The sequence below is a fragment of the Meles meles genome, chromosome 8, assembly GCF_922984935.1.
Source record: "Meles meles chromosome 8, mMelMel3.1 paternal haplotype, whole genome shotgun sequence".
NCBI classification, from domain to species: Eukaryota; Metazoa; Chordata; class Mammalia; order Carnivora; family Mustelidae; genus Meles; species Meles meles.
In genome coordinates, this window is record NC_060073.1 from 10,827,037 (window position 1) to 10,854,542 (window position 27,506).

The window sequence follows — 27,506 nt, forward strand, 5'->3', positions numbered from 1 at the left end:
CAGCTTCTTAAGTTCCTGCAGAGCAGTTTAATTTCATGAGATTGCTTGCTGCTTCTTTATGTTTTTAGCCAAATTCTTTTATATGATTTTTAAAATTTAGGGGGAGAGGGAGCATGTGTGCACAAGAGTGGGAGAGGTAGAAGGAGAGGGAGAGAGAATCTGAAGTTGACTCCACACTGAGTGCGAATGCTGACATGAGGCTCCATCCCAGGATCACAGCCTAAGTGGAAACCAAGAGTCAGATGCCCAACCGATTGCGACACCCAGGCACCTCTCCTTGTTGTGTTAAGTGGCATGAGTGAGGTGGCCATCATTTCTGGGAGGAACTGAGAAAACCCCTGGTTCCAAGGGACCGGCTGTATACACGTTGGGAATAACCAGGACAGGCTGGAATGAACAAAACAAGCAGTATTATTACTACAATCCTATTCCGCCCCGTGCCCCACCCCATCCCCACCCCATGACTCAAGGACAAAGTGCGCTCTTGTTAACCCGCAGTGGGACTTGGCTGACACTTGTCTGTATTTCCCCAGCACATACTCAGAGTATTTTTATAGAGAAGAGGCCCGGCTCACCCTGTTGGTTTTGGTGATTGCTCGTTTGGCAAAATAGGCTGTAGTACAATTTGTGCAGAATTCCAAGAGAGAGAAGATAATCAGCATGGCTGCAATTCCTTTCCCAGAAAGCTGAAATCAGGGAAGAACATACCAAAATTTTGACTAATCAAGAAGTCTTCACACAAGCTTCACAAAGTTTTTGACTCATCAAATGTGCCATTCTCCTACTCAACTGATTGTTTCTCTATTATCATCAAATGCTTATTTCAGGGGAATGTAAATTAATTTTGAATTTTGTTTAAAATGCCAGAAGAATTTCTTTTTCTCCACCAGATTATTTAGGAACATTATAAAGGAAGTACTTTTTTTTTTCCTTTGTGATGACTTTCTTGTTTCTATAAAAATGTTACCTACTTATTTAAAAAAATCAAGCTATATAGAAAACGGTCTTCCCTAGGGGCACCTGGGTGGCTCAGTGGGTTAAAGCCTCTGCCTTCCGCTCAGGTCATGATCCCAGGGTCCTGGTATGGAGCCTGGCATCGGGCTCTCTGCTCAGTAGGGAGCCTGCTTTCCCCTCTCTCTGCCTGCCTTTCTGCCTGCTTGTGATCTCTGTCTGTCAAATAAATAAAATCTTAAAAAAAAAGTCATCCCTAATGTCACTGCCTAGAAATAAGCAAAATTGGAATTTGTTGTCTATTATTCCCGATCTCTATGTAGAGGCCAAAAGACAGATAGAGAAATGGATGCGTGGAGTGACGGCAAGAGAGGAAGCAGAATGAGAGAAGGGATGAGAGAAAGCAAGAGATAGAAACGTTGTTCTTAAAGAATGGAATGGTTTTGTACTTGCTATTTTGAAGTAAAAGTATTACTTGATCTTTGAAAGAATAGAAATAGGTAAATTAAGTCTGCCAGAGTTAAAAGTTTAGGAATCCATGAAGAAGCTGAAGTAATTTTAAACCAAGTTTCCATTTTAGGCAGTATGAAGTGATTGCTATGAAAAATGAAGCAAGTGGCACTCTTATTTGACATCTCTCATTTCTTCCCTCTCTTTACCTCCCAGTTTTTGGTGATTTTGTAATTTTTCATGTTTTTTGGTGGAGAGTGCTGGGTGAACATTAAAAGCTTTATATTCACTTCTATGGCTGTCATTTCTCCAGTTGTTCAGTCTTACAGTCTTAGATGAATATTTAAATGGTCTCGTGTTCGCTTATCTCTTTACATAGTTTCTCCCTGCCTTTCTGAATCTTGATTTAATTTACCTCCTATGTGGTGGAATATTCTTTTTTTTTAAGCACCAGTGTGTTCTCATTGTTTACTGAGAGTATCTTGTTTTTGCTTTTATGCTTGTACAAGAATTTTATTGGATGTGTTATTCTTGAGTCACAGTTTCTGTTCATCAAAACTTTATGACATTGCTTCATTATTTTCCCCCATTGAATGTTGCTGTGGTGGGGACTGAATCATACTGATTTTTTTTCCAGCTTATAGGTATTGGATTTTTCTCCGTAAAACCTTAAATAATCCTTTGTTGTACTTTCTATCTTAACAATATCTATATCTATACCTATGTCATTTATCTCCATTATTTATTTTTTTAAATTTATTTATCTGACAGAAATCACAAGTAGGCAGAGAGGCAGGCAGAGACAGAGAGAGGGGGAAGCAGGCTCCCCACCAAGTAGGGAGCCTGATGTGGGACTCGATCCCAGGACCTTGGGATCATGACCCGAGTCGAAGGCAGAGGCTTTAACCTACTGAGCCACCCAGGCGCCCCTATCTCCATTATTTTACAGATCTTTCTCCCAGAATAGGTTATTCTCTTTCAATGTACAAGTTCAGTTATTCTCTTATTTCAGGATCTTTTCAGTATTACTGGAATAATACTGAAAATTACTGGAATAATACTGAAAAAGTATACTTTTTTTCTGTACCATTTGTTGGATTCTCTAACTCAGGGAAACCACTTACTATGTTGGATGAAACTTGCCTGTCTTCCATGTTTATCATTTTCTCTCTATTTGTTTAATATATTTGTCATTTTATTCTGTGAAGACTGTGATTACAGTTTTTCTCTCCCCATTTTTAGCTGAGCCCATTCTATCTCTTGCTGTGTGTGATTTCTTTACTAGACCTGTAACAGTGGTTTGAGGTACTCAGTTGATTTCTATAATGCTGCAGTGTTCTTTTATTTCCTTCTGTCATTTGTTTTCTTATTAATGATTTTCAATAGTATAAAATGCCCATGGGGAGTCTTCTATAGATAATTGGATAATATTTCTTCCTTTTTTTTTTTTTTTAAATCTGTACTACTGACATGCTATGGTATAACATGGTTTGACCTGCTACTTGGAATTTCCTTTTGTTGTGTCTGTGTTCAATTGAAAAATGTGTACCTAGAATTGAATTGAATACCAGTTCCTGAAACCCAAGTACTGTGTCTGGGACATGTGGTAATCACAGACGAGAGTCTCTGTTTCATAGGACAGGAATTTGAACTAAAACTTGAGGGTGTGGCTTTCCAGATAAGTAAGGAATCTAACCATGATAATGAGGAAACTCAGTGTATTCCTGATTTATGTGACTCACATTCCCATCAAACCAGGGCACATCTTGTGAGGAAGAGGGAAGGCACATGTGTTTGCATACATTTTATCATCTGACATGTCTTTTTTCCAATCGGCTGAACTGTATTTTTTTCTCAAAATAAGTAATAGGCATCTGAATGTTTCTGCTGACCCATGAATCTTAAGTCTTCTTTCCTCTTTCCTTCCCTTTATCCTTTCATTTCTTCCTTTAGTCACTCTAATGTATTTGGATAGTTTCCCTACCATTTTTTTTTTTCAATTTTCTCATTCTTAAAGTGAACAACTAACTATATACAGGCTTTACTTTTGTTTGGATATGGTATAGGCAAGTTTTCCTTGATTGTGTTTCTACTTAACTACGTTGATTTTGTCTTTCTTGTTTCCAGTTTCAATTTCAGAGGCAGATACTGTTTTATGTTCATTTTACTGAATGCTAACCATGCAGCTGTAGCAGTGAAAGAGATGACTTAGCTGGCATTGAGCACAATTCTTGCTATTGGATGTAGACTTTGCTTTCTCTTTGCTACATGACCAGAGGTATATTCTGTTCCTATGGATTTCTGCTCATTTCTCCACGTTATCAAGTGGTACTGAAAAATGTTAATTCTGGTGCCCTACTTTTCTTGAGGTCCTGGGGTGCTACACAAGGGCTTTTGCCATTCAGGATTTGCTTTATACTTTCTTTCTTTCTTTTTTTTTTTTTAAGATTTTATTTATTAGAGAGTGAGTGAGTGCATGAGCAGAGGGAGGGGAGAGGAAGAGGGACAAGCAGACTCTTGGCCGGGTGGTGAGCTGGATGCAGAGCTGTCCTAGGATCCTGAGATCATGACCTGAGCCAAAGTCAGACACTTAACTAAGCCACCCAGATGCCCCTGCTTTGTACTTTCTTAGAACTGACTGCTTTCCACCTAAGTCTTCTCAGCTCCAGATTGGAGAGCCTTAGTGAGACTTGTCCATATTTTTTGGTGTCCTGCTTTTCTTAGTTTTGTTTCTGGGGAATAAAAGACAGGATTAGGCGATGTACTTTCTTCTACCACCTTGAGACACAGCAGACTCACTTGGTTTTTTACTTGGATGCTAATTTAAAAGGCTGTTTTTGACTAATTTTTGTTTCTTGGTTTGATATTATAGAGGATAAACTTTGTGTTCTTGTTTCTTTCCTTCTTACTTACCAAGAAGTTGCCTCATATTCTTGCCTTCTTATAAGTGCTTCTGTACACTTTCTCCACTCTTGGGGTAATTGTCAGAGTCTATGCTTTGCCTAATGTGATTATGAATGGACAGTTCTGTCTTGAGAACTTTCAGAGGCATGTGTTTCATTTTGAAGTTGCTTCATTCTTTGAGTTTCTCTAATAAAAGTGAAATGTCCTTGTTGTAGCCAGTTGCCCCTCATCCCATTCTTACTCTAAAATAAAACTATGCAATAACTTGACTACCTTATTTACATAGAGTTAAAAATCTTTGGAAAATTCTATCTGGGTATCTTTAAGTGTCCTCAAGTGTCTTCCCCCATTGTTCATGTGATTAACAGTAAGACCAATAAAGGATGTCCATTCTGCCCTAGTTTGTCTGTAGAGATAGCTCTCCCACTTTTTCTGCGGTCCTAGAGATCACATGATCAGGAATAGGGCTGGAATAGAAAAAGGGATTTTCCACTAGGGCTACTGTACAGTCATGAGAGGTAAAAAAATGGACCCACTCTGTGAGCATGGAGAGGAGGCACATGGTAGATCATGGGATACTTACAACTGCCCAGTAGTCTTGGTTGGGTAAGCCATTGATGCTCACATCCACCAGCAGCAGAATCACTCCAATGAAGGCAAAGAAAGTACTGACAATGTTCATTCCTAAGCTGCTTTTGATCTAATGGAGATGACAGGAAAAATAAATCATATAGGAGAAAAAATTAAATAAGAAACAGTTAAATGTAATAGTTTTTAATCTTTGAAATCTTAAAAAAATTTTGAAGTTGAAGTGACTTTTCTTCCTCTGCCTTTCTGAGTTTTCATGAAAACTACTCTGATTGTGCAAAAACAATGAATACTGTTACGCTGAAAAAATAAATAAAATGGAAAAAAAAACTACTCTGTATGTAGCCTAAATGTAGTATACTTCTGAAATCTGTAGAAAAATGTAAATAATACAAAGGAGAAGCTCATCTATTGGGATTGCCTTAAAGCCTCACACACAATAACAATTTTTCCCTTTTAAAGTAATAAAACAACAAATAAACCATTAATGAGCATTTTTTCTGTGACAGGCACTGTGTTTAAGTTATTTAAATACAATATCTCATGAAGTTCTTACAACGACCATATGAGGTAATACTACGTAGCATCCAGTTGTATAGATGGAAAAGCATGTATGCAAAAACGTCTTTGCTGATAAAATTAGAAGTTGATGAAAACCCTGAAGTCTTTCTAGGGACTAGATTAAAAAATCCAGTTTAGAATGAGGAACTTGTTAGGGTTTTGTGGGTAGAAGTGCAGGGTAGAGTACAAAACTTTCCCATTTCTACAAGAAGATTTTGACACATTCTGTGCTGGGACAACATCAGAAGGATCTGTGAATCGTCCAGAGAAAGGATGGTCTACTTTTTTTTTTTATTACAACAGAAGTGGTTAATTGGAATTAGGCTGATTTAGTTTAGTTTAGCCTGGCCTTTAGTCTAGCTTCTAGTCGAATGTTTAGTGTCTAGTTTAGTGTCTGTTCTAGACTCTAGTCTAGTCTCTGTTATCTAGGAGAACATGAACAGCGTGATTCTGTGTTCCCATTTTTCCATTCTTTCCTCTTGTGCTGGAGTAAATTTAATCTTGAAACCACCTCTGCTCTAGCTGTCACTATTTCTTGTCAAATCATTTTCTTTCTCCTGTTTCAGAAGTAGACCAGGAAATTGCAAAAGTTGTAGAGCTGTGACCAAGAAAATAGAGACCTCTCTCAGTGATTATTTTTATAAACTCTTTTTGTGTCCCAGTTGGTTCTTTTAGTGATGATTTAACATACTATAAAACAAAAGTGAAATCTGAGTAAAAATAGGATATATGTGCAAATAAAAAATAAAAATACAAACCAAGGCAGAACTGAGAAATGGCAAATGAATAATAGAGTCTTTGATAGTGAAGTGGCAGGTGGGTATTTCCTGGCTCCTATATTCTGCTTTGGGCTTCCCCTAATTCAATGTGACCCAACTGCACCAGGTAGCCTTTAGGGTAAGCTCAACAACCTTATCTATACCACTTCTCACTTTTGTGATTAAAGAGTCAGAAGGTGGGACTCTTCCATTTCTGAGGGGCAAATTTTGTGGACCATGCTGAGGCACACATACCATGGAGTCAATCGATAGAAAGTTTTGGGAAAAAGTGCTCCCCTTTGCATTTGCTGAATCCACTTTCTCAGTTTTACTCTCCAAATCAATTAAATGAATCTTCAGAAGAGTTTAATAAGTAGAAACATTCTGACTTACCAGACTAGGAGAAAGCTTCTTGGACGCCAGTATAGAGAGAGTACCCGTAGCAATGAACTGTAGAAACAGACACATTTATGTATGAAAGATAGGTTCTTCATTCCTGGGAGCTTCTCTCTTTGTAGGAAAGACTGGTCTATTTATATTCATCTAGTTTACCTCTCAAAAATTCCTCTCATACTTCTCCATTTTTCTGGAGAAATCTTCAGACATTGTGTCCATTTGACTTCTCCCATTTTTTCTCCCCTTAGTTTCTCACATGTAAGGAGCTCATTCTTTTGTGAGCTTACCTTGTGCTGATGGTCTGTGAACTCGTAGCTCAGTCTCTTGTCATTATCACTTGCATAGTTTTAATCATGCTCCCCATTACCTCCTTTTGCCTCTCTCTACCCAATGCATACGTTTCCATCTTAAATGTAATCAGGAACTAAAACTTTGGCTTCTTGGTTACTGGATCAGAGTAAACTTGTGGGTATGAGTTTAAGCTGCAGGTTAAAATGGAGAACAGAAGCTCTCCCTTATTTATACCCAACCAGAGCTCTTATTTCTGATCAGAAATAAGATCAGCTGATCAGCTGGAGGCTGATCAGAAAATGAGTTGTGCATAGGCTAGGGGTAGCTGTCCTCAATAAACTGAGATGGAGAAGTGTTGTAGCAGCTTACTCACAGAGATGCCACCCCAGAATGGATATCCACTAATAAGAGCAAGGGAAGCAAATCCCAAAACTGGTCCATAAACGGTGTTCATGAAACCTAAGATAGTTCCGAAACCAATGTGCATCAATCCGATCATGATCTGGATTGCCTGAAAAAAGAAAACAGACCTTTTAAAGTTGTTTCTTCATTTACAGTCACTAATGAGACATTACTGACATTGCTGCTGCTGCTTATTTATTGTCCCCTCTGTCAAGATCCACGAATGTCCTTTAGGCATACATACCTTTACAGCAGGAGGTGAGCCATGAAGATTTTGGCATACACCGGCACCAGACCCTCCTCGTGAGCCTCGTTCAAGGTGTTTGGGGTGGCTTGTAAGGGTGGCCGAGGAGAGCTCTTCAGAAGGTGCTACTGATTAAGCATGAATTGGTGTCCCCGAAGAGCCTCTAAAAGACTCTCTGAAAAAATGCTTTAACTGTGACTTTGATGGCTGTTTCAGACGGACCTGTTCTCTGCTTGGGAGATCCCAGTTATGGGGAAAATGAAGGAAGTCTCAAGGGTTTTACGGGGCATCAACTACATGTTTGAGAGTAGTCTCAACACTTCACGTTTATTATTTCATGTAATCTTCCCAGCAGCTGGATAGAGACACAGAGATGCCTGTTTCTGTCTTCTCAGGCTGCTACAAGAAAGTACTGCGCTACCCTCTGGGTAGCTTATAAACAATAGAAATGTTTTGCTACAGTTCCAGAGGCTGGGAGGTTCTAAGTTCAAAGTACCAGCATGGTTGCCTTCTGGTGAGGGCCCTCCCCCTGGTTCCTAATGGTGCCTCCTCACTGTGTCCCACATAAGGGAGAACGGCTCACGATCTCCCAGGAGCCTCTTTCATACGCCCATTCCTGAGAGCTCCACCTTCTACTAGTAAGTACCTCCTCAAGGCCCATGTCCTAATACTGTCATTGTTAGGGTTAGGATTTCAACATAGGAGTTTTGGGAGGTCATTCAGAGCATAGCAGTGTCCATACGATTACTAAGGGGCAGCAAATTGATTCCACAACGCATGCCTTTTAACTATTAAATATGGCTTTCCCTTGGGCTCAGCTCCAGCTCTTCCATGAAGTTGTCTTGATTATATTAGTCAGTTTAAGCTTTCTTTTTTCTCTTTCTAAATTTCTGTTTTATCTTATGTAAATTAGACATCTTATTCCTTGGTTTTGTAAAAATTTATATTGTTCTTTTTTTTAATTGCAGGCATGCAAGTATTTTCTTATTGGCCAAGACATATTCTCAAAGACAGGATATATTTTGTACCTCTTAGGGCACCTTCCTTCATCCTGAAGAAACATATTTGTGAGAAATAAGTGCTTCTAGTTTGGACCAGAAGCTAACTGTAGGTTTACCTTTGGCTTCTTCCCAAGCTTACATCTTATCTGTCCACGAAGACTGCAAATACGAACACTGCTGTGTTTATTTCTTTAATAACCTGCTATTGAATGCAGTTAAGCTACTAAGTTGAAACAGAGTTGGAAAAAATCATAGTTTCCTAAATAATGCTAAAGGATTAATATTTTCTTTGAGTAATGAATTTCTTTGAGAATAATAAAAACTATGAATCTTCTTGAAAAACTCTTGTCACACATTCATACAGACACACAAAATCTTGTTACACATCCATACATACACACACAACACTGTTGCATAGGACTTCAGATGTGTCACAGGCTAAAGCCAGTCATGGATCTCAGCTGAGGAACTCCTAAATTAGGCCTTATAATTGGTGGTTACAAGCTCTTCCTTAGAGCAGCATTTCAGTCATCTGGCCACAGACTTCTTATTCTCATCCTTGCCTTCATCTTAATCCGACTAATACGGATTAGTATTGGCTTACTTTTCCTCTAGTATAATGCTGGCTCTGCCATTTACTGACCTGCAGGCCAGACAGGAATTTGGAGTTTTGGCCACTGAACCACTTTGAGTTCTGAATCAATTAAGGCAGATGCCTCCCATCCTACCACCTAAGGTCCCTGCATTGTTCTGGTGACTGGGAGCTACCAATAGCGTAAGTGCACAATCTTTAAGGAGAAGTAGCTTCTGCCAGTTGGAACTTTTAAAAACAAAACAGCATCCATCACTTTAAAATGCTGTTCTTGAGTACCTCTTTGTTCCCAGGCAGAATGCTCCAGTGTTAGAGTACAAGCCAGGACTTCTGTCTCCCAGGCCTCACAAGGTCTGGTCCCCACCCCTCCTCTGCCCTCCTCAATGCTACAACCTCCCTCCATCATATTGTTCTACTTTACTGGCCTCCTGCCTGTTCTTCAAACACAGCACCCACATTTTCCTCTAACGATCCTCCCAACTTTACCTGGAAGCTTTTGCCCTGGTATCTGCATGGATTGCTCTTCCCTTCATGTCTTTGCTCAAATGTCGTCTTCTCAGGAAAGCCTCCTCTGATCAACTTGAAATTGCTACTCATACCCTTCACTGCCTGGTACTAACCAGCCCTTTTACACTTCTTTATTCTGTCCACATCATTTTCACCTTCTAACACATCGTGTGCTTTAGTTCTGTTTTATGTGTGTAGTCTGAGCCTGCGATTCTGATCTAGATGAGGGCATGATCGTGCCTGTTTTGTTCTCTGTAGTATTCCTAACACCTGTGTGGGGTTGGTTTGTGGGGTCCCAGTTTGTCCCTTTGCTCAGTGGGAGCAGGGGATTTCCTTTCTCTGCCAGGAGGAGGATCAAAGGGGCCACCCTCCACAGCCTAGATCTGTCTGCTAGAGAGTGCAACATATTTTTACTTTTTTATTTATTTATTTATTTATTTTTTTAAACATTTATTTGACAAAGACAGATCACAAGTAGATAGAGAGGCAGGCAGAGAGAGAGAGAGGGAAGCAGGCTCCCTGCTGAGCAGAGAGCCCTATGTGGGACTTGATCCCAGGACCCCGAGATCATGACCTGAGCCGAAGGCAGCGGCTTAACCCACTGAGCCGCCCAGGCGCCCTATTTTTACTTTTTTAAAGTGGTGAAACCTGAAATAGGTAGTAAGATGGCTGGACGAGTTTCTGGTACATAAGGGGCACTCAGTATAACCTACTGAATGCTCTAGCAGAGAAGTTAGAACTGCACACAGGAGAGACAGTACTGTGGCGTGGAATTGTTAGTGGCATGAATGAGGTATCTGGAAAGCACAGCAAAAACTAACAGTCCTCTCTGTGCAGGTGGAATCTTCATCTACAAGTAGGGCATGTCTTACAATACTTACATAAACAAGATTATGAGTGTTTGAAGTGTCCTTTGTAGAAGTAGCATGGCGGTTAAATCATAATGTCGGCATAGGCCCTGGGTGAAAGGCACAGCTGATGGAATGGCCATGAATTCTTCTTCCCCACCCAGTTTCCCCAGACTGCCCATTTATAGTTGCTTCTGTTTTTAAGGCAGCTGTCAACGTTCATTTTAATGTGAATTCACCTGTATACACAAATACCAGGCTTGCAACTAATCTGAGACGGGATCGAGGGTGCCCAAAGTGTCCTTTGCAGAAGTGAGATCAAGCTAGAAGTAGTGGTGTTCCCATAATGTCAGTGTTACTGAATCATCCTGCTAGGAAGAGGACTTTGTCACCTGTTAGAGCCTTGCTTGAATCTAAAATAAATTGAACTCAGGGTAAAGTCTATATGCAGTTGAATTATTTCTGCCTTAAAGGAACACATTTTCCAGTAACGTTCAGAACTTTTTAATGATTGGATGTAGGTCATGAGATCATAAACTTTTTTCCACCTATTACTTATAGGTACAATATAACCTTGCAAATGCAAAATTAAAATTCTCATAGTAAGTAGACTTACCCCTAATATCTTTGCTTCTTCTCTAAAGTTTGTAATTGCTGTTCCTGTAGCTGGGTTTACCACCTGTATATTTCCTTGACCTTGATGACTGTTGGTGATGATTCCTGGAGACCCCAGGAAGGGAGGCTGGCCACTCTGAGCTTGGTTTCCCAGGCGTATGAAACCCACAGGTTGTTGAAACCCAGGAGCCATGATGCTGTTTGGCGGGTAAGGATTGAATACGGTTTCATACATTTTGGGCTGGGTTGTTGCCTGGGATGACATCACTGTGTCCTAAGTACTACAAAAACATAACAAACTGATTAATTTAGCCACAAAAAAAGTTAAGGAAATCTTGTCAAATGTCAAATACTATGTAAATACTATAGAGAAAGTGAGCAAATAATGGGCAATGACGACCAACGTAAACTGAACCTCTTTAGACTTTGGAATCTATATACCCTGTAGTTCAAAGGAAGTGAAGGAGGGGAAGACAGGAGTGACTTTGTTTTCCAGTTCCTATTTGATTTGGTAAAGTATTTTTATATATTCTTCCCTGAGTTTATTGCATCTGAAGGACAACAGAGGGAGGGAAGGAGATGGTGGTAGGCAGAATAATGCATCTTCCCTCCCCCAGAAATGTCCACATTCTAATTGAGGAAGCCATGAGTGTGTTTGGTTACATGACAAAGGGGATTTAAAGTTGCAAATGATATAAGGTCTGACAGTCAGTTAACCTTAAAACAGGGAGATTTCCTGGGTTATTTGGGTGGGCCTAGTGTAATCACAAGGTCCTTTAAAGTGGAAGAGGGATGTAGAAGAGAGTCAAAGAGATGTGGTGATGGAAGCAGGGTCAGAGAGATGCTGTGCTGCTAGCTTTGAAGATGGAGGAAGGGTCTGGGAGCCGAGCACTAGGGTGGCCTCTAGAAGCCAGAGGAAAAACCAGGAAAACAAACTTCTTCCTAGAGCCTCTGGAAAAGAATGCATCTCTACCAACAGTGTGATCTTAGCTTAGTGAAACTGGTGGCCTACAGAACTGTCCGACAATGAATTTGTGTTGTTTTAAGCTGCTAAATTTGTGGTAATTTTTTGCAGCAGTAAATGGAAAACTGGCACCAAATATACAAATGGATGGTAAGAATGGAAGCCCACAGTAAAATTATTTGTAACTACTTTTCCATATACCTATATACCTATAAGTAGGTATTTCATATATGGCCAATTAAATTATCTTTTTCTTTAGGAAGAATTCTCTTGAGATTCCCTATTCATTTTTGTCCTTCGGCAGCACAGAGTATCTCAGGTCCTTTTTGGTCAAGGGGAATTTTGTTGGAAATCAATTAGGACAACTAGATATGGACATCAATCACTATTTATCCTTGAAGAAAAATTATGACACTTGTCTTCAGGAAGAAAAAGGAAAAAGGATGTTTCCTTTTCTGAAACATCCTCCCCGACCAATTTTCTTGTACACCATAAATATTAAGAAGGAGTTCTGAATGCTTTCATCACTGTATGAAGTATGAGTAGTCCACTGGCACGTTGCACCACTGGCATTTTAACAGGGACACTTGTTCAGACTGTGTGTCCTAGAATCCTGAAATTTCAGAGCCATTCCAGTCGTTCTGTCTTTTTACCTTGGTTTGTAGAAGAGAAATTAAAGCAATACAAGTTAAATGCTGTGATCAAGGTCACATAGAAAACACGTGGCAGAGCCTGGACTAGAAAATTGAGCTCTTGGCTGTGAAGTATTCCCCTGCCACCCACGCTGCTCACTCTGGACGCTTGCAGAGCTGGTGTTCCAGGCCAGTCTTTGTGAACTGACTCTGCCCTTACAATCACCCAGCAGCAAAACTGCGGTCTTCTCGTGCTGTAGGGAAGACTAGAAACCAGTCTCACTTTCTGATGATTCAGTGATTAAGTTAGTAAAGTCTCTTCTCGTGAGCCTCAAATGAGCTGTCTAGAGAGCTAACATTTTATTAAACCCTCACTGTGGGCATAGTAAAGGCTGTACAGTGTCATGGTTTAGAGCATGAACTCGGGGTTAGAATCCTGGCTCTGATATCAGCTCTGTATGTTTGGCAAGTTCATTAAACCCTTTTTCTTATCTCTAAAATGAGGATCCTGAGTACCTTCCTTAAACGTTTACTTTGCATATTAAGGAGTTAGTCCATGTAAAGTTCTTAGAATTGTGCCTGTTATAACTGTGTGGTTGGCTACATTATTGCTTAGTGGGTGAGGTATATTCTCTTTCTTAGTTTTTAAAACCTCCAGTGAGGCAGGTACTAATATCCTCCCCGTGTTAACAGTGAGAGAATTGCATCAGAACCTGTACCCACAACCCTTAATTCTAAGCTGCTGGGATGCTAGATACAACTGAAAAAGGTTGAAGACTCAGTGGAAAGGTGGGAAACACATTTTGGAAACCTCTGATTATAAAGAGATTACTTTTTCAGGGTGGAAACAAATTTTAATTCACAAAAGTTTATTTTAAACAAACTGTTCCATAGCTGTGATTCTTGGAGTAGCTCCCTATGACTCTCTAATAGCATTTGAGAATAGGAGGTTTCATAACCCGTGCATGTGTTGTCTGTGGCCACTTAGCGCTCAAATGCTACCAATCTGCCGTCTCCCTAATCCCCAATTCACTACTTTAATAACCCCGGGGCCTTGATCCATTTTCTTATCTAAATCCATGTTAGTCCCTGTATCTCAGCTATAAAATGAGACTAAGGATGTCATAGTAACTGGTGTGGAGGTAGTTAAGAATGTGGAGTCGTAGGGTTACCCTGTGTTTGCCTTGTCTTTTGATCACAGCTAGACCAACATCCAGCTATTGTGAACAACTAGGAAGATGATCTGAGGATTAGGGAAACAGTCTCCGCAGTTAGAGGGAAAGAACGCAGTAGATGTGAGGTTCAGAGCTGTGAATTGAAGAGGAAAGCCTCGTGGTGGCCGTGATGGGAAGGGAACCCTTTCTGTGGAGCAAAGTCAGGGAGAGGGAGAACGTGAGAGATAGGGACCGCAGGATAGGGACCTCAGGATAAGCTGCAGTGAGGAGATCGCCGGGGTCGCCCCGGGAGAGATCGCTCCCCCTCCTGGAGTACATTTGAAAGAGCGTATTTTGCGTCTCCAAGGGCAATAGGCCAGCCAGGAGCCGTTGAGTAGTGCTCAACAGCAGGGGCAGATGTGTGTGTGGAGGGCAGAAAACCTCTTAAATTTTCACCGTGAGCCACACAAGGCTTAAACCTCTGTGTGCACGCCGAGTGGCTGCTTTTCTGTGGCAGCGCTGAGCAGCGAGCAGAGACACGGGCAGATAACAGACAAACTGGCTGCTGATTTCCAGTGTCTGCCACAGTAGATTCAAGCCTCTTTCTGACTGCTTTTCTGGGACAGGATGGAATAGGGGACCGAGTTGCACATAGACAGCCGATAACCTGGTTCCAGCTTTTCACCGAGTGTTACAGTAAACTCTGGCCTCCATGTGCGCACTGTGCAACTGCTTTTCAGGGACAGGACAGTGCTGGCCATGCTGCGAGGCTCTCTTCTGGGGTTGGGGAGTGGCCTGCACCTTGCCAGGCCCTTTAAAACTTGGGAGTTTTGCATCCCAGCCACCAGCCAGAGATAAAATATAGGACCTCTGTGGTGCCAGGTTGGCTGATGGTCCAGAAACAGACAGGTTAAGGGCAGGGAACTGAGGAAAGCCCAGGCCACAGGAGATTGGTCACTTTTATGAGAGGGCCTCCTGAAAAGCAGTGACCTGTAGTTCCGCTCCCTGGGACAAGAGGGCTGGGTGACACCATATTCTTCTTCCTCCACTATGCCCCACCCCCCAGCACAGTCTGACTTCAGAGAGGAACACGGCATCTCCAGTGGAGGCTGGAGTCCCCTACACTGAACCCCGCCTCCTGGCAGGGGCATCTTTACAAGGGCAGCTCAGTTTGTGAGCCAGCTGAGCGGGCTCCTCCCTCTGCATGTACCAAGTCTACTGATGAAAGAATGCTCCAAAAGGTCAGCATCTGGTAAGTATGACCAGGCTTGCTTCTTTTTTTTTTTTTTAATTTTATCATTTATTTGAAAGACAGAGATCACAAATAGGCAAAGAGGCAGGCAGAGAGAGAGAGGGATAAGCAGGCTCCCCGCTGAGCAGAGAGCCTCATGTGGGGCTCGAGCCCAGGGCCCTGGGATCATGACCTGAGCCGAAGGCAGAGGTTTAACCCACTGAGCCACCCAGGTGCCCCAGGCTTGCTTCTTTTTAAAATATGTTTTCTGCATTTATGCTGGACCACTTTCTAACACCATACACAGAAATAAACTCAAAATGGGTGAAAGACTTAAATATGAGATAGGAATTGATCAGAATCCTAGAGGAGAACACAGGCTGCAACTTCTTTGACCTTGGCCACAGCAACTTCTTACTAAACAGTCTCCAAAGGAAAGGGAAACAAAAGCAAAAACAAAGTATTGGGACCTAATCAGGATAAAAAGCTTTTGCACAGCAAAGGAAATGATCAACAGAACTAGAAGTCAACTTCAGTGGGAGAAGATATTTGCAAATGACTTATCAGATAAAGGGCTAGTATCCAAAATCTGTACAGAACTTACCAATTCAACACCCAGAAAAACAAATAATCCAGTCAAGACATGGGCAGAAGACGTGAACAGACAGTTCTTTAAAAAATATACAAATGGCTAATAGACACATGAAAAAATGTTCAGTGTCACTTGGCATCAGGAAAATACAAATCGAAAGCACAATAGATACCACCTCACACCCGTCTGTTATCAGAGCCCAAAGGCAGGTTTCAGAAGTAGATATCATTGGCATATGAAAAGTTTATAATCCAGATTGGACTCAAAAGGTCATTGCCAACACCAAGGAGACAGGAAATGAGAGTTTAGGATATAGAAATTAACCAGAGCAAGATTTTCCTTGAGTTTTTTTAAAAGTATTAAAGCAATTAAACAGTTTCTGCATGTATGTGATCTCATTACCTCCTTCCTTTCCTGTTGTTTATTGTCAGTTTTGTTTGTTTCATCGAGAAATTTAATACAAAACCTGTGGCTTCTCATTTATTTATCAACATTTTAAAATTTAATATCTGCTATTTACTTCCTGGAATAAGCCCTGTCCTATAAGTTCCATATAGAATCCACATTATCAATAATTTATAATGATCATGCTAGTCTCATTGCATTTTTACAGGGTCGGGTTCTGGTTTTATAACAAGAATTAAAGAGCTGAGCCAGTCTCGATCCTTTGACTTTATACCAAAATGACTTAATGTATAAACAGCTCTACTGGTTACATAGTTTGGCACAGAGGGAGGGAAAAATGCTTGAGGGAATAACTAAGAAATTATTCCGTTGAAATGAGGGTAATCCTGAAAATGATGGAAGAAAAAAGGGGAACCAATGAATAGACTATTTTTACTGATTGCACCTACCATGGAATTTTTTTTTTGACTGTTGGTAAAATGCTTATTATCAGTTGTCTTTTCATCTAAACATTAGAGCAACTGTAATTATTTTTAAACCCAAGAAACACATCAGAAAATAAGTCTGATGAGATCAGAAGGGCAGGACTGTCAAAATAAAAATTGGAATAATTTACTTTATTCCAGTTCCTTTATTCCTTCCAAATGAATGTCACTTTTAACAGTATAGGGTGAATATGGGGGCACCTGGGTGGCTCAGTGGGTTAAAGCCTCTGCCTTCAGCTCAGGTTATGATCTCAGTGTCCTGGGATCGAGCCCCGCATCGGGCTCTCTGCTTGTCAGGGAACCTGCTTACTCCTCCTCTCTCTCTGACTTCCTCTCTGCCTGCTTGTGATCTTTGTCTGTCAAATAAATAAATAAAATCTTTAAAAAAAAACAGTATAGGGTGAATATGACTGCTATTTTTGAGAAAAGGTTGTAGCCTACATGGTAGCATAATACCAAATCATTTCTACTGTGTCACCCAAGTACATACATGAATAAAAATACCGACTTAGTGAAAATTAGTACTATTCCCCACCTATTTTTGTTTTTCCCCCCATAACAAAGCACCTTAATTAAAATATGTTACCAAAGCAATGCTACAGTGTTTTTGGTCCTGTGGTAGCCACATCATCATCAAATTGCTCACACTGGGACATTCCTTCCCCTTCTTGATTAATATTTATAGAATGGCATACATTTGAACCTTCTATGTGTCACCTCTCTTGGCATAAACTTTTGATTTTTTTAAAAAAGATTTTATTTATTTATTTGATAGCGAGAGAGCACAAGCAGAGGGAGCAGCAGAGGGAACGGGAGAAGCAGCCTCCCCACTGAGCAGGGATCCTGATGTGGGGCTAGCTCTCAGGACTCTGGGATCCTGACCTGAGCTGAAGGCAGATGCTTAACCGACTGAGCCATGCAGGTGCCCCTGATTTTTTAATTTTTTTTTGAAGTATCTTTTACCTGTGTTAGAGCAACTGACATTCTTTTTTTTTTAAATTTCTGTCTGTTTTTCATTTTTCCCTTGTTTACCTGTTTCATCCCTCTCCTGATTTCTTTTCCCTTAATTTATCTACTTGGCCTAATATAAGAGTCAAGATTTGGCTTCATCCCTCCAACCTAGAGAATGGGATGCTGCAAAGAACCCACACAGACCAACCCATTAGTGTGGGTGAAGAGGTAGATAAATAAGTCAGTGGACTTACTCCGTTCCTTTGGCACCTGTCTGCTTTCTCTTTCTCCAAGTTCTGTGACAGTTGGAAATGTTTATCTGGGTATTATAGGTACTTTTTACTTCCTTGTGTCAATCCAACCTGTCTCCTACCTTTATTTAATTCCAAAGTCCTTCTACCCTTGATGCTTTTCCGCCCGAAGGGGATATATAGTCCTAGTTGTAAACTTTGTAATATGCTTGCTCTGCCTTTGGTTTCATCCCCTTTCTTCTGGGAAGCCTTTTCTGACACACCCAAACACTTAAGTAGGTATTTTCTCCAACCCCTTTGTACTTTCTGATACTCAGTATAACATCATACTGCATTTCAATGCCTTTTTAAAAATTATTTATTTATTTTTTTAGCATAACAGTATTCATTGTTTTTGCACAACACCCAGTGCTCCATGCAACACGTGCCCTCCCTATTACCCACCACCTTGTTCCCCCAACCTCCCACCCGCGCCCCTTCAAAACCTCCAGGTTGTTTCTCAGAGTCAATGCCTTTTAAGTTAGATGAATAAAATTGGAAATGTAGATAATAAAAAAAAGAAAGAAAAAAGCATCCACACTCCCACCACCCACACATAATATTTTCATTTAGATTTTGTTTTGTTTTTAAATCTTTCTTTTGTTTTTTTTATAATCTTTTGTTTGTAAATATATATTTTACAGAGAGACATTTATGATCTGTGAAATCACCAAAGTAGGATCATCTTGTATCTAAGTTTTATAACCTGCTTTTGTAGCTTAATGTTTTATAAACAACTTTTCATGTCAATAAACGACAAGTATTTGTAATTCTTAATAGTGGCATGCTATTCCATTTCAATAACTTATCCTCAGGCCTATCTCAGATTGACTGAACACCTTAAGGGCAGAGATACTGGGGTGGGGGTCAATGTCCCATCACTGGCCCTAAGTTTTCTTTCTCTTGTGGTTTTACATTTTTATGTATTTTTCTAAAATAGAAAAACACCTACTGAAGATTTATTGATATATGAGCTAGAAAAGTGACAGTTTGAGAAAATAACATTGTTCAAAGGCTGAAGATGAGTAAAGCGACAAGAAATCAACATTGTTTTAGAAAGACTGCAGAGTCATAGTAACTGACTGGCAACTGTCTCATGTTTACCATGATTCATGTTATCCAGACAGTGGAATAAGAATGGTAAAAATAAATGGTGGGGTTTTTTTTTGTTTGTTTCTGTGTTTTTTTTTTTAAGATTTTTTTTTTTTTTATTTGACAGAGAGAGACACAGCCAAAGAGGGAACACAAGCAGAGGGAGTAGGAGAGGGAGAAGCATGCTTCCTGCCAAGCAGGGAGCCCGATTCGAGGCTTGATCCCAGGACCCTGGGATCATGACCTGAGCTGAAGACAGACATTAACGACTGAGATAAATTGTGTTTTTTTTTTAAACCTAGAATGCCCTCCCTTCTCTTTTGGTCTTCCAGACCCACCTCCATGCAGTAAATCTTACTCCATAAGACTTCTGCATTGTTCTCTTGTTGCAGAAGAATCTGAAGGGACCAAGGAAACTCAAGTGGCACACGGGAATCTGGGAGAACACAGCTTTATTTTCGCCGGAGGGCTCAGCGGGATCGTTTCCCAAAGGCTGAGCACCCAACAGGGTTAGGGGTGAGTTTTTGTGGTTACGGGTGATGGGGGATGGTAACAGGATATTTTCACTGTCCCTCAGGACTGATTGGCCCCCTTCATGTGGAAGTATGATCTATGCAGAGGTGTCTCAGGAGAGTGCTAAATCAGCCCAGGGGACTTGTTTTTTCTTTTCTTAACCCAACAGGATGGCCATTTGGTCTTTTCTTCCGCCTCAGCAGGAGCAATGGAGAGCAGGGTCAAGAAGGGGCTGGGGCCTGCGAGTCTCTATCCGCCTCATGTCCTCCGTCTTGATGATCAGCAGGGGTACCCTAGAGATCATCATTACCTAGATTTAAGGGATTGTATCCCGAGGGCGAGGATACAGGCTATCGTGTGTTGAGAGACAGTATTACTGATGAAACGGATGAAACTGTTGAGGAGACAGGGACCGAGGGTAACCAGGAGGAGTAGGGACAATAAAGGGCCTGCTAGGGGTAATAGCCAGGATGTCCATGATTGTGGGTTGAAACCCTAAGACGTGAGTTCTCGACGATGCTGGTTGCATTCCTGGAGCTCGCGAACCTTGGAAGGGATGATCCCGGGCTGGTTGACGTAATAGCAGCAGTCCTCCTGTAGGAAGAGACAGGTTCCTCCCTTCTCAGCAGTGAGGAGATCTAGGGCTCGCCGATTCTGGAGGGCTATTGCTGCCAGACTGGAGAGTTGTGTCTGGAGGGATGTTAATGAATCTGCGATGCGTTCCGTGTCATCACTGAGTTCCTGTGAAAGCTTGAAGTAAAAGTTAAGGGAAGTACTGAGGCCCCATGCACCAGTAGGTATGTCGGCAAAGACTCTGGCCCCTAGGAGGGATGGTAAGATTACTGCCCGTCAGCTTTGGTGGTGAAGAGAGACCTGGGACTGGAACTGGAAATCTAAGTGTAGTGAGGCAGAGGGGGACAAAAACACAAGTATGCAACCAGAAGGGGCACTACTTTCGTTGCAGCACCTAAAGAAAAGGTTGTTTTCTCAGGAGAGGAAGATACCCGGGGGCAGGGGAGGTGCAGTAAGGTAGAGGAGCTGTGACGTCCCAGGTCTGGGACCTCGGTGCAGCAGGGGGGAAGAAAGCAGGTTAGATTGTTAGCTGGAAGCAGCGGGACTGAGTTTTGTACAGGACCAAAACTCACAGGGTTTGTATTATTGGGCAACAGCCAGATAGGAGGGATGGGGATACTGAAGAAAGCCAATTGAGCCAAGGGAGACAGACCCAGCAGGCGGAACCAGTAGGGGAATGGGTCGAGTTGAACCATAAGTGTTAGGAGGTGTTTAAGAGCTGACAAGTATAGTTTTGAATGGTTGGCCCTGGAGGACTGGGGTTTATAGAAGAGAATCTGGGCCATGGAGGGTGTCTGTCCCAGTGGAGAGCGAGAATGTTGTTCCGGAGTCCTTCCTGGAAACAGAGAAATGCAGTTCCCAGTGTCACGGCCAGTCCTACTAGGAGCCTCTTCAGTTCTGTGGGGGTAATTGTGTTTGGCTGACCTGGGACATGTAAACCAGGGAGAACCGAAGCTTGCCTGATGTCACCCATGGGGCTATGGTCTCAGAACCCCATTGGTCACAAAAGTTTTCCCCGCATTTCTCTAACCCCTGGTCTGGGCAAAGGTATATCTGATGTCCCTGCTCTTTACATAGCCTCCCTTCAAGCACTTGTTCCTTGTAGGGAGCCAGGAGTTGACATAGGGATATCTGGAAGGTGGGACACTCACCAGTGGTCTAGTTACAAAGGCCTTTGTCCTGGCCTTCCAAAGTCTGGGTTAATTTCCATTTGTATGTTGTTGGGTTAGTGGAGGTTCCTGGCAGGAGGAGGCAGAGGAAACTTAGTAGCCATAACGTGAGGCTACAGCTGGGTTGAGAAAGGAAAGGATGTACTTTAGAGTTTAGGGCCCTTCTTTAGAGTGATCTTCGGAGGGTTTGATGGTAACAGATGTGGGGATCCAGGTAGCTTGGTCTGGGTTTGCCTTTTTCACTCGTGAATAGGTGGATCCATGGTATGATGTTGGTAACCTTGAGGGCAGTGGGTGTTATGAGAATTACTGTATGTGGGCCAGTCCAGGTTTGGCGAAGCGGTTCATGTTTCCAGTCTTTTACCCAGATCTCATCTCCAGGGTGAAGGAATGGACGGGGCGTCCTAGGGATATAGGAGCCTTCTCTAATATGTGGGTGTGTAATTCTGCGATGATTTTTCCTAGGGATAACAGTTGGTCCTGGAGGCACGTGTCTCCTAAGATGTCAAGATTGCCCAGAAAAGAAGACAACAGTGGGGGTGGCCTGCCATAAAGTATTTCAAATGGGGAGAATTCATTTTTCTGAGGGGTATAGCAGGGACGGAGTACTGCTAAGGGAAGTAGATCTGTCCACCCTAAGGAGGTCTCAGCATGTAATTTGAATAAGGTTTCCTTGAGGGTATGGTTCATACTCTCTGCTTTCCCTGACCTCTGAGGCTGGTAGGCTGTGTGGAGTTTCCAGATGTTGAGGGCTGAAGTTAGCTCTTACAGAACTTCAGAGATAAAGGCTGGGTCGTTGATACTATGTATGGTAAGCGGATCCTGCACCAAAGCACGATCTCCTGGAGGAGTACTCTGGTGACTTCTCTGGCCTTTTTGGTATGGGATGGATATGCCTCCACCCATCCTGAGAAGGTGCAGACCAGAACTGGCAGATATTTTATACCTTGGTAAGGAGTCATCTCTGAGAAGTCCACTTCCAGGTCTTCGAAGGGAGCTGTCCTTGTGCGCTGTACTCCAGGAGGCTGGGAAAGTCCGGTTTTTGGGTTGTGTCCCTCACAAGTGGCACACCGATCTGTGACTGACTTGCATAAGGTTGCGAGTTTGGCGATGTAGAAATGTTCTGCCAGCAGTTTTTCAAGCCCCGTTTTCCCCAAGTGTGAAGTTGAATGTTGTTCAGTGATGGCATAGGGGGTGAGGTTTGCTGGAATGAATAAGCGCCCATCTGGGAGGATCCACCACCCTTGGGGATGGTAAATGGCTCCCTCGGTTTTGGCCCAGTCATATTCAGCTGCTGTATAAGTAGGTTTTTGTAAGGAGGGGGTAACAAATGCTATAATGGCAGGTTGTCCATCTTGGGCAGCTTCCCTGGCTGCCTGGTCAGCTAAGTGGTTCCCTATAGCTGGCATGGCATCTCCTTTTTGGTGTCCCCAACAGTGGATGACGACTAAGCTCCAGGATGCCCATACTGCTTCTGACAACTGGAGGATTTCATTTTTGTTCTTGATGGTTTTTCCATCGGATGCGAGGAGTCCTCTTTGTAGATTGCCCCTGTATATGTACAGTGGCGAAGGCATATCTTGAGTCAGTATATATGTTGACCGTTTTGTCCTTAGTAAGAGTGCTCGGATAAGGGCCCAGAGTTGAGCTCTCTGAGCTGACCATCCCACAGGGAGTGCTTTAGCTTCTAGGACTTCTGTAGCTGTGGTACTGGTGTAACCCACTTTTCTTAGGCCATTGCTTAGGAAGCTGCTACCATCAGTGTACAGGGTAAGGTCAGCATTTTTCAGAGGGGAGTCCTGCAGGTCTGGCTGGGTGGTATAGACTTCAGTTATGATTTCCAGACTGTTATGTTCTGGTTCCCCTTCCACCGTTGGGAGGTATGTGGCTGGGTTGAGGGCCTGCACAGTCTGTAGGTTTATGTGAGGATTTTCTAGAAGTAGCTCTTGATATTGAGTGAGCCTGGCATTTGATATCCATTTCTGACTCTGACTGTTCAGAAGAGTGATCACTGAGTGGGGAAATTTTACTGTGAGCTGTTGTCCTAAAGTGAGCTCGTCAGCCTCCTTGATGAGAAGTGTGGCGACTGCCAAGGCCTGTAGACCAAGGGGGCCTTATGGAGGCGACAGGGTCTAATTTCTTTGAAAGATATGCAGTGGGCTTTTCTTATTGGTTGGGTTATTGGTTGGGTTAGAAGGGCCCATTGGTTGGGTTAGAAGTCCTAAGGCAATTTTGTTCTTTTCATGAACATGCAGGCAGGAGGGTTTCCCAGTATATAGGTAGGCCTAGTAGCACTGGGGCCCTTCCAAGTAAGTCCTTGAGTTCCTTGAAAGTCTTTTCGTCTGTTTTCCCATTGTAGAGGCTGATTATCCAGTCCCATTAGTGAATCATACAGGGGCCTGGCTATGACTGAGAACCCTGGTATCCAGATTCTACAGAATCCTGCAGCCCTCAGGAACTCACACAAAGCTCGTTTGATGGTGGGCCGCGGAAGGTTAGTTATCACAGCCTTTTGTTCGGTGCTGAGGGCCCATCTTCTTGAGTTATCATGCATCCTAAGTATTTGACCTCTTATCTGTATAATTGAGCCTTTTCCCAGGATGCTCAATATCCTCTTTTTGATAAGTGATGTAGGATGTCGAGTGTTGCTCAGCAGCAGGTTTCCTTAGTTGGGCTGGTGATGAGAAGGTCGTTGACATACTAGAGTACTGTGCAGCCAGTTCATTCCCTGGGGAAGTCAGCCAAGCCGGAGGCCAGGGCTTCACTAAATATTGTTGGTGAGTTTTTAAACCCCTGTGGATGTCTGGTCCAGGTGAGTTGCATCTGGCATCCCAAGCTGACATCAGTCCATTCAAAGGCAAAGAGAGGTTGACTTATGGGGGCTAGGCAAATACAGAAAAAAGCATCCTTTAGATTGAGGCAGGTAAACCAGGCAACGTCTGGCAGGATCTGGCTTAAGAGGGTATAGGGGTTTGGCACCACTGGGCGTAGAGTCTAAGCAACCTGGTTTATGGCACACAAGTCCTAGATAGATTGGTAGTCACCGTCGGGCTTTTTGACTGGGAGCAGAGGAGTGTTCCAGGGAGATTGGCATTTGACTAGAGTGCCTGCTTCTTTCAGTTGCTCTAGGTGGGTCTATATGCCTATTTGGGCTTTCCATGAGATCAGATACTGCCTTTGCCATTGTGGCTATGTTCCAGCCTTTAGTTCTATAATGAGTGGAGCTCGCCAGATGGCAAGTCTTGGGAAGGTTATCTTCTGCCCATACATTGGGGACTACAGTCCGGTAGGCCTCGGGGTTTGTCTTCAGGTGTTCGAACAGTCTCCATTCTTCGTCCTGGGGTGTGTTGAGGGACAAGATGAGTCGAGGTCTGGCGGGGTTTAGATTCATGGTGACCTGTCCAGAAGATCTGAAGGAGATTTGTGCTCTTAATTTTGAAAGCCAGTCTCTTCCCAGTAAAGGGAGTGGGCAGTCTGGAACATATAGAAATTCATGGGACACAGTGTGTCCGCCTAGCTTACAAGTTCAGGATTGACAAAAGGGTTGGCTTGTGGCTCAATCCCCTGTGGCACCCATGATGGTTATAGTTCGTTCTGTAAGGGGTGCCACTGGTGTAGTTACTACTGAGTGTTCTGCCCTGGTGTTCACCATGAAAGTGATCTTCTGGCCCCCCATATTTACATCAACCATGGGCTCCTGGGGGCCTAATGTCAATGACCCTGGTCCCCATCAGTCAGAGTCTTTGTTGGGTAGTCCAATAAAGGCTGGATCCCGGTCTGCCTGGGTTTCAGGTCGGGTAGAGGATTTGCATAGCTTTGGCCTTTAATTTGGGTATTCCTTCTTCCAGTGCCCCATTTCGTTGCATTATATGCATTGGTCCTTTTTGAGGGTTCTACCTTGTTGAGGCTGTTCTTCTTAACTGTTCTGATAGCCTTGCAGTTGAGAGTTTTGTTGAAGGGCTGTGGCTAGCCGGGCGACTTTCTGTTTCATCTTCTTTTCAGCCTCATGTTTTGCTACAGTCTCTCAATTTCGATAGACCTTATTGGCTATTTCTAGTAGCTAGGTGATGTTCATCCCGGCAAAACCCTCAAGTTTTTGGAGCTTGCAACGGATATCAGGGGCTGACTGTGCCACAAAGACAGCATTTACCATCCTTTAGTTCTCGGGTGCTTCTGGATCAAATGGACTGTATGGTGGAAAGCCTCGAAAAGCCGCTCGTAGTAATTACCAGGAGTTTTTTCCCCCGTCCTGAGTGACATCAGCTGTTTTTGACATGTTAGTAGGTTTCTTGGCACCTTGCCGGAGACCTCGCAGGATGGCTTCTTGGTAGAGCTTGATAGCATTACGGCCTTCTCCCATGTTGAAGTCCTAGTCGGGCAATTGTCTGGTGCAGACTCCTTAGCCCATCCCATGGTATTCATAACACCTGCTGGAGCCACCTCCTGGAGCCACTGATGCGCCTCCTGAAGGATTCTTCTTCTCTCCTCTGTGTTGAACAGGGTGCAAAGGAGCTGTTGACAATCTTCTCACGTTGGTTGGTGGATTTGGAAGATGGATTCCATGAGGTCAGTCATTGCCTGTGGTTTCTCTGAATATGCGGGAGTATAATGTTTCCAGTTTAGGAGGTCGGTAGTGTTGAAAGGCTGATAATAGATGATGGGCCGACCTGGTAGGGGGTGCCATCTGCACAAATTGTATTGGGACCTCGAGTCTCATGGAGGGCCCTTGGTAAGCCGGGATCTCCCGTGCTTGAACACGGCGTGTGGTATTTCGGGATTTGGGTTCTGGGGAGTATTAGGGTCTGTGATCAAAGGAAAGAGACTGATGCAAAGCGAAAGTCAAGCAAAGCTTTATTTCATGCCAAGCATCGAAAATCAAACTGGTTGGGGATGTCTCTTACAAAGAGGCGACAACGACCATGATGCTGCTCCCAACGTTGCTGCTCCCTGGACAATGCCACTCCCCAGACCAGGCTGCTCCCAGGACGAGGCCGCTCCCAGGAAGAGGCTGCGTCCCGACGACTACGCTTCCCAACGGCGCTGTTCCTGACGACTACTCCCCGCCTTGCCTCATAGACTAACCTTTATAGAGGTGGTTGAGCCCGGCCCACACACAGGTGGCCAATGAGATTGCAACACATAGGGAAAACTGCACAGTCATGCTCTGTCAGTAATACGGGTGGCCAATTGAATTCCAATTCACCATAGCAAATGTATGCATGCCCCACAGATTGGATGTCTCCAGCCGGCCTGGCCCGCCCCTATATCCGGGGTTTGCAAGTAAGTTCCTCTGGCTAACCAGGCCCTCCTACAGGCCCTCACACAGAGTCCCCATCACAAGTAGTTGGGGGCGGTGTGAAGGCTGGTAGTGAGACCATTGACAGTTGGGGTACTGGAGGCAGGGGGACACTGCGGCCATTGGTGGAATCGGAGGCGTCAGAGAGGCTGCAGCTAGCACTGGAACAGGGGGAGGCAGGGATAGAGCTGGAGGTGGCGGAGACACTGAGGGTGGCAGGGTGCCAGGTACCACTTCAGGAGCAGTTGGGGCTGCTGGAGGAACATACAGTGGTGGGAGCTCTTCCTCCTGGTGTATGGTTTATTCCGAGTACTTCATGTTAGGGTCCGTGATCAAAGGAACGAGACTGACACAAAGCAAAAATCAAGCAAAGTTTTATTTCGCGCCGTGCATCAGAAATCAAACTGACTGGTAGGTGCCCGAGCCTTGCTGGGGGCCACTGCCTCCTTGCCCTGGGGTCCCTCCTGGAGGCTCCTTGCCTCAACCTCACTGTACCACAGGCCGCTCCCTGGGACGAGGCTGCTCCTGACGAGGCCACTTGCGATGAGGCCGCTGCCAACGAGGCGGCTCCGGACGGGGCCACTCCCTGGGATGAGGCCGCCCCCGATGAGGCCGCTCAAGACGAGGCTGCTGCCAACGAGGCCGCTCTGGACAGGGCCACTCCCCGGGAGGAGGCTGCTCTGGACGAGGCGACTCCCAGGACTCGTGACAGCGCCGCTGCTCTGCTCGGGGTGGCGAGGCCACTCCCTGGACGAGGCCGCCGCTCTGGATGAGGCTGCTCCACGGACTTGTGACAGTGCCACTGCTCAGGGTGGCGCCACTGCTCAGGGCGTTGACGCCGAGGCTCCCAGCAATGCTGCTCCCAACGCCCCCGATGATGAAGAGGCCCCTGTCACTCTCGACGACCCCGACACTACCACTCCTACCACTACCCTAACGACTCCCAATGGCTACTCTAATGGCTATTCTAACTCCTCCTGCTACCCCCTCCCTTGCAGCCTCACAGACCAGTCTTTATAGAGGTGGTTGAGCCCGGCCCACACACAGGTGG

General features: G+C 43.6%; 1 protein-coding gene and 1 long non-coding RNA gene across 2 annotated transcripts; one reads left to right on the forward strand and one right to left on the reverse strand.

Moving 5' to 3' along the window:
• On the reverse strand, positions 1-17,886 carry MS4A12 (membrane spanning 4-domains A12). Its single transcript, XM_046016699.1, has 7 exons — positions 17,777-17,886; positions 11,110-11,389; positions 7,273-7,410; positions 6,606-6,662; positions 4,889-5,005; positions 576-686; positions 1-387 (listed from the first exon to the last, which is right to left on the reverse strand). Exons 2-7 carry the CDS (start codon positions 11,371-11,373, stop codon positions 286-288), a joined length of 789 nt encoding a protein of 262 aa, XP_045872655.1. The 5' UTR covers positions 11,374-11,389; positions 17,777-17,886; the 3' UTR covers positions 1-285.
• On the forward strand, positions 11,399-27,138 carry LOC123949299. Its single transcript, XR_006820040.1, has 3 exons — positions 11,399-15,110; positions 19,297-19,420; positions 25,660-27,138. It is a non-coding gene; the product is annotated as an uncharacterized LOC123949299 (long non-coding RNA).
• Positions 27,139-27,506: the final 368 nt, after the last annotated feature.

What these genes read in the sequence shown, in the direction of transcription:
- MS4A12 (XM_046016699.1), bottom strand. Translation starts at nt 11,373, where the DNA reads ATGTCATCCCAGGCAACAACCCAGCCCAAAATGTATGAAACCGTATTC. An exon ending in CATTCTGGGGTGGCATCTCT is followed by an intron (nt 6,663 to 7,272) that starts GTGAGTAAGCTG and finishes CTGTTTCTACAG; the next exon opens with TTCATTGCTACGGGTACTCT. An exon ending in CAATCACCAAAACCAACAGG is followed by an intron (nt 388 to 575) that starts GTGAGCCGGGCC and finishes TGTTCATTCCAG; the next exon opens with CCTGTCCTGGTTATTCCCAA.